The 12,909-nt window shown below is 42.7% G+C and overlaps 1 protein-coding gene across 1 annotated transcript in view; it reads right to left on the bottom strand.

Annotated features, from left to right (window-relative positions):
* The window catches only part of dennd3a (DENN/MADD domain containing 3a), a 32,776-nt gene extending 20,504 nt beyond the window's left edge, over positions 1-12,272 (bottom strand). Inside the window, exons 1-14 of the mRNA XM_014178591.2 lie at positions 11,937-12,272; positions 7,648-8,050; positions 6,986-7,283; positions 6,424-6,539; positions 5,990-6,120; positions 5,646-5,757; positions 5,313-5,432; positions 4,495-4,713; positions 3,739-3,854; positions 3,174-3,329; positions 2,408-2,504; positions 2,159-2,262; positions 1,507-1,691; positions 629-1,156 (exon numbers count right to left, since the gene is read on the bottom strand). Of these exons, the coding sequence (XP_014034066.1) occupies positions 629-1,156; positions 1,507-1,691; positions 2,159-2,262; positions 2,408-2,504; positions 3,174-3,329; positions 3,739-3,854; positions 4,495-4,713; positions 5,313-5,432; positions 5,646-5,757; positions 5,990-6,120; positions 6,424-6,539; positions 6,986-7,283; positions 7,648-7,728 (2,263 nt within the window). The 5' untranslated portion in view covers positions 7,729-8,050; positions 11,937-12,272. The remainder of the gene's footprint in view (positions 1-628; positions 1,157-1,506; positions 1,692-2,158; positions 2,263-2,407; positions 2,505-3,173; positions 3,330-3,738; positions 3,855-4,494; positions 4,714-5,312; positions 5,433-5,645; positions 5,758-5,989; positions 6,121-6,423; positions 6,540-6,985; positions 7,284-7,647; positions 8,051-11,936) is intronic.
* Positions 12,273-12,909: the final 637 nt, after the last annotated feature.

The raw sequence follows: 12,909 nt of genomic DNA, 5'->3' as shown, positions 1-12,909 counted from the left end.
TCAAAAGTAAAAGTATACATCATTTCAAATTCCTTATATTATGCAAATCAGACGGCACAATGTTTTTTTTAACTGACGGATAGCCAGGGGCACACTCCAACATCATTTACAAAATAAGCATGTGTTTAGTGAGTCGTCCAGATCAGAGGCAGTAGGGATGACCAGGGATGTTCTCTTGATAAGTGTGTGAATTGGACATGTTTCCTGTCCTGCTAAGCATTCAAAATGTTATGAGTACTTTTGGGTGTCAGGGAAAATGAATGGAGTAAAAAGTACATAATTGTCTTTAGGAATGTAGCTAAGTCATAGTCCAAAATAAGTACTTTATACCACGGGTAAGATTGAGGGAAATTAAGCAGATTCAATTGACAGATGAATTAGCATGGCCATTCACTACAGGTATTAAGGTATTAACACATTAATCACAGGGACTGGCATGATTACAGAGTAGAGGCTAAGAATTATCAACTGGAGTATGTTCATGATGGGTCCCACACAACAAGGGGTTACCATAAAAATCAAGATTGACATTAACACACGTACCTTGGTGAAGACACCCTCCACCAAGAAAGAGACAACCCTCTCTCCTTTATCATTTCTCATCTCTAAGTCTGTGTGACTTCCTTACCCACAGTGAGAGCCTCAAACAGCCGGTGAATGGTCCCCTGGTCCTTGACAATCCCAGACTCCTGCACGTGCCTCACAAAGTCCTCCAACTGCATGTGCTTTTTTGGCAGTTGGAACCGCTTGACAGCTTCGTCGTCATGGCACGCCCGCTCCCTCTCGTGGTCCTTCTTCACTCGACTAATCAGGCGCTTCATCTCGGTTCGGCGGTTAGCTTGTGCCCGTTCCCCATCCTGTAGAGAGTCCACCAGCGCGTTGACCAGCTCGCCAGGGAAGATGTCCGTGTCCGTCTTGTAAAGGTTCTGAAAGTCTTCCAGAGCGTCCAGGCGTTTACCGGCCACTGTGTTGACGAAGCCCCGGAGGTAGTGATAGCAGGCCAGGAGAGAGGATTCCTCGAAGGCCACCCCGCTGATGGCCTTGTCCAGGAGGGTGATCATCTCCTGGTAGTAATTCTGGACGTAGTGGTAGGCCAGCGGTGGAGGGAACTCAGGAAGCTTGAAGCATCTCACTGGCTTCTGGGGAGACTTCAGACCTATTAGGGTTCGATCACAAAGGTTTCAAGAACTGAGAACAGCATTTAGAGGAAACCTTAAAGCAGTTGGCCAATCGTCCTTGGTTGGTTCTTATAAGGTGGCAAACTCAATAGTAGTGGTCAACTACAACAGGGTTTCTCAACTTAGGTACTGGGGAATACCCCGTGTGTGCAGGTCTTCACCTCAACCACTAAACACTCATACTAAAACCACTCAATGTTCAGAAATCACAAAAGATAACAATTAGCGTCACCTGAACCTACAGTTTTACACCTGAACCTAGTTGTCCACCTGAACCTACAAACTACCGCTGTCCACCTGAACCTACAAACTACCGCTGTCCACCTACCACTGTCCACCTGTATGTTCTTGAGGGAGTTCTGCATGAGGGGTCCCACCAGGGAGGCCACACCCTCCCCCAGGTTGGGCAGGCTGGCCCCCAGCCTCTTGCTGAGTCGGCTCTCTGGGCTTGTGTATTTACGGGCCAGCTCCTGCATGGTGGGCCGCCGCGGAAACTCTGTCATGGACTTCAGCCTGCGGAAGAGGACAGAGGTGTAGGGAGAAGTTTCCCCCTAGTTGCTGATCTTAGGTCAGTTTAACATTTCCCCCACTAACGGTTAAGGTTAGGATTGGGGGATGGGAAGCCAATCCTAGATCTGTACCAAGGGGAAAGTTCACCTTGGAGTTAGGATAGACATCAGGGGAAAGGCTGTGCTTATACCAGGAAGGGACATACTTGGGATGTGTCTATGAAGATACAGTACAGCATTGTTTCCAATCCTGGTCCTGAGTGCCAAAACGAGTGCACTTTTCTTTTTTGCCGCAGCACTAACACACCTGATTCTAGTAAAAGGATTGCTGATGAGTTGATTAGTTGAATCCACGATTTGAAACCAAATTAAAATCCTACTGAAACCCATTGCATTTGCAATAAAGGTCAAAATAAACTTTACTAGTTTAAAGGTAAATATTTATGTTAAACTTTTATCTTTCTTTCTCACCTGTAAGCTTCTGTCCGAGTGCTCAGCTCCATGCGTGTGAACGCGTCCATCTTCCTGTTCAGACGATCCCGTAGGAACGAGTGGAAGATGTGTGTGTCCAACACCTACAAAGAAGACAAAATACACTACGTTCAACCATCAATTGGATCACATGCTGGACAGAAAAAAAAGGCATGAAAAAGTTAAATACGTCCTAAATATTGTAGGTTGAAACAAATGTGCGTGTTACTGAACAGGCTCTAGTTATACCTTCTTGAAAAATGGCTGGTCTGCTGGTTCTCTAGACCTGAAGAACTCGTCACTGTTGAAGACTCTGTGCTCATAGTTGAGGTGATCGTGGACTTCTCTGTGGGGGTGCAGTGGTGATGGGAGTGGGGGTGAGGTTGAGAGTAATAGTCATTGGATTAAGCTTGCCTGGCCTGATATTGAACAGGACATTTAAAGTTGTATTGGTTGTAATAAAGCAGGATTTTGATTCACGCTTCAAAGTTTATTCACAGTGTGCACAGGAAAGACCAGCTGTAAATCACTACAGTGAAATTCTTACCTTGAGAGCTTTTTCCCAACAGCGCAGTAATAATATTATAGACAATAATAGAAAATAGAATAAAAATGTACAATAGGATAACTAACAGCATTGTTCACATTTCTAAATATATCAATATCCATTTGATAAATCACCAAGCTTTGCTTATATGAGAAATAGGCAACTTTGGTCCAACCCAATACATATTAACTAGATAATGTATGCTAAGTTTGAGTCTCCACTATCATAGTAACATAAATAAATATAAATTAGATGATAATATTGTAACAACTATGTGATATTATAATACTCGTGTACATGTTTTGTCATAGTGAACGACAGTAAAGTAAAACACAATATAGCTAGCTGTCATTTGATTTGATGTTAATTTCAGTTAGCCCAGATCTCAAATGTAGCATCATTTGGTCAGATGCTCAGTACCATTTATGTTTACGTAGTCTGTCCACAAGAGATTCATTTCATGCTGACCTGAAGATGTTGACGATGAGTTCCAGAGTAATGTTCTGGATGTGTGTGTTGAGTTTCCTCTGCCACTGCCTCCTCTGGGCCCTCTGGTCGTTGACGTCTGTACTGGACCCCAGGTGACACACCTCCAGGTCATAGTGCATCTGGAGACCCTCCACCCTACGCACACACACACACGTGTAAAAATATTCAGAAAACATGTGGAACTCATATTTGAATAAAACCCCCTTCCCCCATTTATAACAATCCATGTTGTTTCCAGAGCACACGGACAGTAGCAATATGATCACATACGACAGAAAACTAACTGGCTGCGTTTACGCTGGCAGCCCAATTCTGATCTTTAACCCAATTATTGGAAAATAACCTAATCTGATTGGTCAAAAGACCAGAATTGGGCTTGTCGTCTAGGTTATATTCATTAGGCACCAAAACGTAAGAAAAGAGACAAACAGGGAGGGACAGTCTGAACTTGTCCAATAAGAAATGTTAATTTCCATTTTCCGTTGCAAAACATTTTCCTACGGCGTGCCCTAATGAACATGTCCCAGATCCTTTCCTGTCCTACCGTGTTAGAAAACACTCTCTGGCTGCCAGCGGGACGTCCGGCAGGTCAACCCCGTCGGACGAGGAAGACGACACGGTGCCATCATCAATATTAACCAGAATCAGATCATCTGTTTCCTGTGAGGACAGGGGAAAGTAAAACACAACACTCTGTCCCTCGTAGAGAACACACTGTAATGGAGGAGAACAACAGACTAGGGTCAAGTCAGGAAGGTCAGCTCAAATGAACTGGACTTTCTGTTAACTTCTGTCCTGTATGTCAGTTAGTATAAAGGATCATGTGGTTCAATGTCCTATGTAAAAGTAAGTAGAAAATGCTGATAAATGATAAAGCATGATAAATAAATCAGTGATACGAGGAACATTGTCAGATAGTGCTGGTGCTTTATGCACAACCCCCCCCCGGAAAACACACAAACCCAGTGGGGCTGGAAACCCAGTGGGGCTGGAAACCCAGTGGGGCTGGAAACCCAGTGGGGCTGGAAACCCAGTGGGGCTGGAAGCAACGGGTCAGCAGCAATGTGCTGAAAAGTGCATCGCTCAAGGGCACATTGGCAGGCGATGGTACCCAGGATGATCACAGCAATCCTCCGGTTGCCCGGCTGACTCTGAGATTCAGACCGGCAACCGCTTCTCTAACCACTAGGCTATCTTCCGCCCCAGGAAGGGGTCACTATCACTATAACGGTCACTACCTGATCATGCTACAGCATTCTATTCTAGCATGGCCATGTACACTAGTGATATCCATCCTTACCGCGGCCACCTCTTCATAGTGGTGCAGATGACAGCCCATGAGGTAGGCGGTGGGCGCCATGAGGAAGTCCAGCATCTGGCTTGAGAGGACGGGGACGAAGGGGTGCTGCCACACCAGGGGGTGGATGAAGAGCATCAGGCTCTCTGCCAGCAGGGTGAGCCGGGCCCAGTCCCAGGAGAACAGTACTACCCTCTGCTCTGTCAGCAGGCTGGTAATGATCTGATGAGACGGAGGCAGACAGACAGGAGGTAACGTTGATATCAGTCCTGGGTTCAAATACATGTGTATTTTATTATTTGTTATTTAAATACTTATTTTCGGTGTATTTAAGTATTTTCTAATAATGTGGCCCGAATCAACTACTTCTATTGAAAGCATTTTCCAATCATTTCCTATTTACAGGCCTACTATTTCAAAGTATTTTCAAATAGTTTTTTCCAAATACATTATTTCAAATGCCAAACAAACCTGGTTCAAATTCCAGGGATTATTTAAGCATGTGTATAAATACTGTGTATTTGAGTATTTCCAAATATATTCCAATATTTAACTACCTGTGTTTTTTTTTATAGAAATCTAAATACTTACTTCCAAATGACTTTGAAAGTACTTGAAATATCCGAAATCGTATTTGAACCCAGGTCTGATTGATATAGACATGTCTTTTACCATTCCAAACAGATGAACAGAAACATACTGTACATTTGCACATTATCACATTCCCACAGTCTTTTAGTCTCTCTAATTGCATTGAAAGAAAATATAATGTAGTGGGTTAGGCAGTTTTGTGGCAGTATAATCCGTCTGTCTGTCCTCACTTGGAGGAGCTGTCGGGGTCTAAAGCACAGGAAAGGCAGATGGAGGTCGAGATCAACAGCTGGCCGGTCCTTATCCTCCCGGGGGGGAAGCCCAATCTGGAGAGGCCTCAGACTAAAGACCTGGGACAGAACAGGCAGAGGAACACAGATAGTTAAATTACACTAGTTTAATGTTAGGCACTTAACAATACAACACACTATATAAACATACAATAGACTGGGTGGAGCGGAGAGATTGGCAAAATGCCCATGCTTGGTTTTACAGTTCATCCTTAACATGATCTCTACTGTTAAATAATGCCAGTAAATCATAGAGGGAGACAAATGGCTCACCACATGCAGTTGCCCAGGTGGAGGTATGGGCACCAGCGCCAGCTTGGCTGAAAACTCCTTCACCCTCTCCTCAAAGTCCCCCATCCAGCTGGGCTTGAGCTGGGACAAGAGACTGAGCACACGCCCGTTAGATGGACACCATGCAGTCAAAACATAACATACAGGTCAATAGGTGTCTAAGATGAGCTGAACTGATCCCTTTATAATAACGGCCCACATCTGGCTGTATTTACTGGGATAACCTGTAGTCTACTGTTCTGTATTCTCGTTTGGTATTTACTTAAAACACAAAGAAAGACCTAGAGGAAAGAGAGGATGGTGGGAGGATGGTGAATTGTTCTCACCATGACAGACAGTCCCTGAGAGCGTTGTAGTATGGGTATTTAGAGATGACACAGATGCTGTACGCCGTGTAGAGATGGGACGACTTGGAGGACAACCGGTGGCCATTTTGGTGCCCACCATCCTGAGAGAACTGGGACCCAAGCAAACAACCAATCAGAGAGCAATGCTTTACACAGTGACCAATGACCTGATGTGGACAGTAATTGAAATGACTGTTCATATGGCTGTAGACTGTATTTATATTCCATGTGTCCTTCTACATTCCCATAGCAGCAAATGTAAAAGTCTACAAATGTATAAAAAAAAAAAAACATGGACCTAAAAAGGACAATGTTCACAATAAATCTTTGTTTTGCTGATGAACATGCTTATGTCCATCCATCTCTCTTCAAATGATAAACCACTCTTTATTGAAGAAGGTAAAGCATTCCACCTGTATAGGCCTGTAGTACTGCACCACTACAGCATGTGTCCTGTTCCCGAAGACATCAGTAAACACGAGGTAATGGTACGAGTCTTCTCTCTGCTCACTGGCTATCTGAAGACCCCCTGGCCAATGGAAGAACGCAGACACAAGACCGCATTTAAGAGGAATTATAAACTGGGTGGTTCAAGCCCTGAATGCTGATTGGCCGACACCCGTATACCACGGGTATGACAAAACATTTATTTTTACTGGTCTAATTACATTGGTAACCAGTTTATAATAGCAATAAGGCACCTCTGGGGTTTGTGACATATGGCCAATATACCACAGCTAAGGGCTGTGTCCAGGCACTCCGTGTTGCGTCGTGCTTAAGAACAACCCTCAGCCGTGGTATATTGGCCATATACCACACCCCCTCGTGCCATATCGCTTAATCGCACGACACGACACATACACCTTTGGTGATGAAGATGGCAAATCTGGAGTTATGAACATACTCCTTTGATCATTAATATGTAGTGCTATGGTGTAGTGTGTGTGGCTAGCCAAAATCATCACGCCGTGTCACCTGGGAAGCAGAGCTGAGGCAGGGCGATGAGGTCCAGGTCCTTGGGGACACTGATGTCCTCTGTGGTGCCACCCCCTCCATCGCTACCCTTGGCTGCCTCTCCATTAGCCGTACCAGGCCTCACCATCTTCTTCTTGATGAAGGAGCGCCTCCTCTGGATCCTGGTGAAGGCCGGGGCGTGACCCTGACCCTTGGTCTCGCTACTTACACTCTCATTGGTCACAAAGGGTGGGGCGTGCACCTGCAGTACCTCCGTCTCCAACAGGGGGAACTCTTTGATTTTACCCTGCTGGTGTGACTGGCAGGAAGGGGAAACATTACATGATATCATATACAGGCCTACATGTGATGCGTATTACTATGTGTCATATGATTGATATGATGTGGTGGAGCCTAAGCCTACGGAAATCAATGTGTTGCAAAACCAACAGTGTAGTGAATCTGCACATTTCTGACATGATTTACTAAAGCTGGAAAGAGAGCAGGCGATGGGTTACGAAAACATATGCACGATTTGGAATCCGATCGCCGATTTAACAAGCAGAGAAGTAGGGGAAGATTTCATACAATATAAACATTTTCTCTAACTTGTTGCATTAGTGGTCAAAATGTCAGTTGTTAGGGAAAAGTTGGAAGAACACGATTGAGTCAGCAGTACCTACCCGATAGAGTTCCCTGAGTGTACTGCTGGCTGCTCCAACCACCACACAAGCCTCCAGTAGTCCAGAGGGAACATCTGCCATCAGAGCCTAGACGACAGCAGAGCCAGCCGGACACCACCAACACACACACACTGCCAGCTACAGCATTGTCTTCTTTTCTGAGTCCAACAGGTGGCGTCACTCCTACGCAAAACTCCTCCTGTACGACGTTAGTTCAACCAAATGTGGACTGAGTCGCACTGTCTGACGTAAGACAATGGTGTTTGTCTACAGTCCATACAGCGAGATTAGAGTCAGAATGATAGGTCCCCTGCTTCTCCTCCTCTACCACTTTCTTCACTTCCACAGGACCCGTCTAGATCAGAAGCATCTCAGTAGAATCATCTGAAACATGGCCTCAGGTCTAGGGAACAACAGACACAGACATTAGTCAGTTAGGTTGGTCATTCTATAAGTCACTAAGGCCTGATAGAAGTCAGCATATAGACCCTATAAACTAAGATCCTGCATGCCAGCCTGGTAATCATGAAAAACCCATTGTCATCCCACCAGATGTTGGGGCCTGATCACTCAGGCAGCTAACCAGAAACCGATCATTAACATGTTTAACATTCATCCCAAGCCCAGGGGAGGAAATCAAGTGTCCGTAGTTACTGTAACTTATCTAAGTGAATCGTCAGGTTTTGACTTTGTTTTATTTTTTGTCAAAGGTAAAGCAGCAAGGTACGATTTGAACCTCAAACCACGTACAACATGTTTTCTCCATAACGTATTACTTTGCCTGCATACTTTCCTCTGTTGTTGGCGATGGTAAAAAAACAACTAATCAAGCAGAGATAGGGCTTTACTGATGTAGGTTCCAGAAAGGAGCTGGTCTGGGAGTGAAGATTTCTACGGAGATAAGAGCTTTTCCTCAGGACTGATAACCGATGTAACCCATTCCTCCGTGGACTGTGTTCTGAAGCCTCAGATTGTGGTGTGGAGAATGACAATGTCTGCATTCTTCTGTCCACTTGAAGATGAGAAGTTTATTGTCTGTGTTCCATCTTAATATTACATTTTTATGGGCCAGTCTGAGATATGGCTTTTTCTTTGCAACTCTGCCTAGAAGGCCAGCATCCTGGAGTCGCCTCTTCAGTGTTGACGTTGAGACTGGTGTTTTGCGGGTACTATTTAATGAAGCTGCCAGTTGAGGACTTGACACTAATGTACTTGTCCTCTTGCTCAGTTGTGCACCGGGGCCTCCCACTCCTCTTTCTATTCTGGTTAGAGCCAGTTTGCGCTGTTCTGTGAAGGGAGTAGTACGCAGCGTTGTATGAGATCTTCAGTTTCTTGGAAATTTCTCGCATGGAATAGCCTTAATTTATCAGAACAAGAATAGACTGATGAGTTTCAGAAGAAGGCTCTTTGTTTCTGGCCATTTTGAGCCTGTAATCCAACCCAGAAAGGCTGATGCTCCAGATACTCAACTAGTCTAAAGAAGGCCAGTTTTATTGCTTCTTTAAATCAGGACAATAGTTTTCAGCTGTGCTAACATAATTGCAAAAGGGTTTTCTAATGATCAATTAGCCTTTTAAAATGATAAACTTGGATTAGCTAACACAACATGCCATTGGAACACAGGAGTGATGGTTGCTGATAATGGGCCTCTGTATGCCTATGTTGATATTCCATAAAAAATCTGCAGTTTCCAGCTACAATAGTCATTTACAACATTAACAATGTCTAAACTGTATTTCTGATTAATTTGATTGGACACATTTTTTTTGCTTTTCTTTCAGAAACAAGGACATTTCTAAGTGACTCCAAACTTTTGAACGGTACTGTATATAAAAAATGTATATCTAAAATATCATCGTTGCATAAGTATTTGTTTAGGGAAGCCTAAATTAGTTCAGGAGTAAAATTTGACTTAACAAATCACATAATAAGTTACATGGACTCACTGTGTGAAATAATAGGGGTTGTCATTTTTTTTTTAATGATGAACCCATCCTCTGTCCCCCATACAACATCTGTAAGGTTTCAGTCAGGTAATGAATGTCAACACTGATTCAACTACAAAGACCAGGGAGCTTTTCGAAAGCCTCATAAAGAAGGGCAGTGATTGGTAGATTGGTAATAATAACAAATCAGACATTGAATATCTCTTTAAGTATGGTCAAGTTAATATTTATGCTGTGGATTATGTATTAAACCACCCAGACACAACAAAGATACAGTCGTCTTTCTGAACTGAGGGGCAGGACAGGAAGGAAACAGCTCAAGGATGTTACCATGAGGCCATTGGTGATTTTAAAACATTGTAGTGACTTCACAATAATAATGTAAATGACAGACTGAAAAGAAGAATACAAATATGCATCTTGTATACAACAGGGCACTAACGTAATACTGCAAAAAACAAAGCAAAGGAATACACTTTTTGGCCTAGATGTAAAGCCTTATGTTTGGGGCAAATCCAACACAACACATCACTGAGTAACTGACTCCTTATTTCCAAGAATGGTGGTGGCTGCATCATGGTATGGGAATGCTTGAAAAATCAGCAAATACAGTGGAGTTTTTCAGGATGAAAAGAAATGGGATTAAGCTAAGCATAGGCAAAATCCTAAAGGAAACCTGCTTCAGTCTGCTTTACACCAGAGACTGGGAGAGGAATTCACCTTTCAGCAGAACAATAATCCACAACAGAAGGCCAAATCTACACTGGAGTTGCTAACCAAGAACACAGTGAATGTTCCTGAGTGGCCAAGTTTTGACTTAAATCTGCTTTAAAATATATGGCAAGACTTGAAAATGGCTGTTTAGACATAATCCCCAACATCTTGACAGAGAATTTAGAAAATAATAAATGGGCAGATATTGCACAAATCTGGGTGTGCAAAGCCCTTATAGACTCCCCAAGAAGACTCACAGCTGTAAATCGATGGCAAAGGTGTTTCCAACATGTATTGACTCAGGGAGCTGAATACTTATGCAACGATTATATTTTAGCATATTTAATTTGTATTAATCTTTAAAATATGTTAGGATATTTCTTCCACTTTGACAGAGTATTCTGTGTAGATTGTTGATGAAAAATGACAATTAAATACATTTTAATCTCACTTTGTAACACAATAAAATGTGAAGCAATCCAAGGGTTCTGAATACTATCAGTTATTTTGGAGAAAAAAAACATACTTCCGCAAGTTACCATGAATTACTTAGTGAGATTTATTTACTTTGTTGGCACAGTTTAGATATCATCCTGTCATAACTGCCATTTTGTCTGCATGCAGTGCTCATAGTCTTTATTTAACATGTAAATAATTATATTCCTAATACTACATATGACCTATTCGGTCAAAAGGTTTAATTCAAAAGATAAAAATACAAGACACAACAAAGTCGCCTAGCGTAAGTAGGATTGTGTGATTCATAAAGGCCAAGCAGTTTGCTTTTCTCCCCAAAAGGCACATCCGTTTGTTATCATCAGTGCAGCTGCAGCGGTGCTCACATTAGGTCTATGAAATCCCTGCCCAACATTTTGGACCAGTGAGTCGCATAACCTTGTGTAATGGAAAACACTCGGAGTAATGTTATTCTCTCTCAAAATCCACAGTTTAGGGGGGGGAAAAAAACAACACAGTTCTGCCTGTACAAAACTATTCAAGGTACAGTTCAGAATAGCGATCCATCCAAATGTTACAGTAACTCCACAATAATGGCAGAGTGAACAGAATACAAATATAGAAATATTCCAAAACATGCATCGTGAATACATAGAGGGTGTTGAAAAGACATATGCACTGTTACTATACTACATGACACCAAAGATGGGTTTTAAAATAGGATTTTCCAGAAATAAACGACCCGATGGGGCCACAGACACCTAGTCTGTACTCTGCTCTGGCAGAACCCAGTCTGAGTCCTGGCCGATAGTGACACACTGGTCATTCTAGTTCTACATCTCAGGTACGTAGCAACTCTGTGCCTCATGGATCTTATTGATAGGGTGCTATTTATAGTCTAACGACAGGTAGACTGATCTTTGTCCTCATCTATAAACGCATGTTGACTTGTCATTTAAACTACAGAACACAAAAGAGGAAAAGTGATGACAGTATTGGTAGGGGACTGCGTCAGCTGTATTCAGCTTTGACACGGTTTTGACACGGTCTTGACACTTTAAATGGCATTGTTGTGACAAGGTTTGCATCTTAAATAAAAAGTGGTCAGATTGTTTAAACCGGACATATAGCTAACTCTCTTATGACACTTAGAAAATACAAGACATCACCAACCTCTATTCAATCGGCTATTTCCCATCAGGTACCTTCGTTGGAGAAATAATGAAGGCGTCAAATCCACCTTTATTTGCGATAACGCGCACACGAAGCTCCACACAGTACGCCGCTGACCCGACCCGACCCGAAGACTCCACTCACTGGATAAGACCAGAGCAGTGGAGTAAATGTCAAATTTTAACCGCTGTTGGCTCCATACAACTTCCTGGTAAAAAGGCGGTTCATAGCCTACACAGATTCAAATTAGATTCAGGACTAATATGAATCAGAAGCAGATAACTCATTAAAATCATATTAGTTCTACTGTTTTGCGATTCAATTAAGATGTATGTTGTAGCTTACAACTACAATCATTTTACAAATAAAACGACCAAAAATGTATAGTACTGCTGGTTGCAATATGTAGTTAAATGCTGCCATCCAGCGGCTGAGAGAAACATCCATGAAACGCAGAATCCAGTGGTGAGAAATGTAACTCTAGAAGAACACCACAAGGTGGGAACATTGTATAAAGGACTGCTGTCAACAGTCGCAGACGAGTGGCCCTTTTTCTGCACAAGGTCTCATTTGTGCGTTATGTTTAGATCATGTCCAAGAAACAGTGGGTGTATGGTACTTAAGTATAAATACTTAAAAGTACTACTTAAGTATTTTTTTTGGGGGGGGGGGGGTATCTGTACTTAGCATTACTAATTTTTTGTTGACAACTTTTACTTCACTACATTCCTAAAGAAAATGATGTACTATTTACTCTATACATTTTCCCTGACACCCAAAAGTACTTGTTACATTTTGAATGCTTAGCAGGACAGATAAATTGTCTAATTCACACACCTATCTAGAGAACATCCTTGGTCATCCCTACTGCCTCTGATCTGGTGGACTCACTAAACAGAGAACATCCCTGGTCATCCCTACTGCCTCTGATCTGGTGGACTCACTAAACAGAGAACATCCCTGGTCACCCCTC

The sequence above is a fragment of the Salmo salar genome, chromosome ssa27, assembly GCF_905237065.1.
Source record: "Salmo salar chromosome ssa27, Ssal_v3.1, whole genome shotgun sequence".
In the NCBI taxonomy this organism is placed as follows: domain Eukaryota; kingdom Metazoa; phylum Chordata; class Actinopteri; order Salmoniformes; family Salmonidae; genus Salmo; species Salmo salar.
This window is presented reverse-complemented; position numbering and strand designations above follow the sequence as displayed.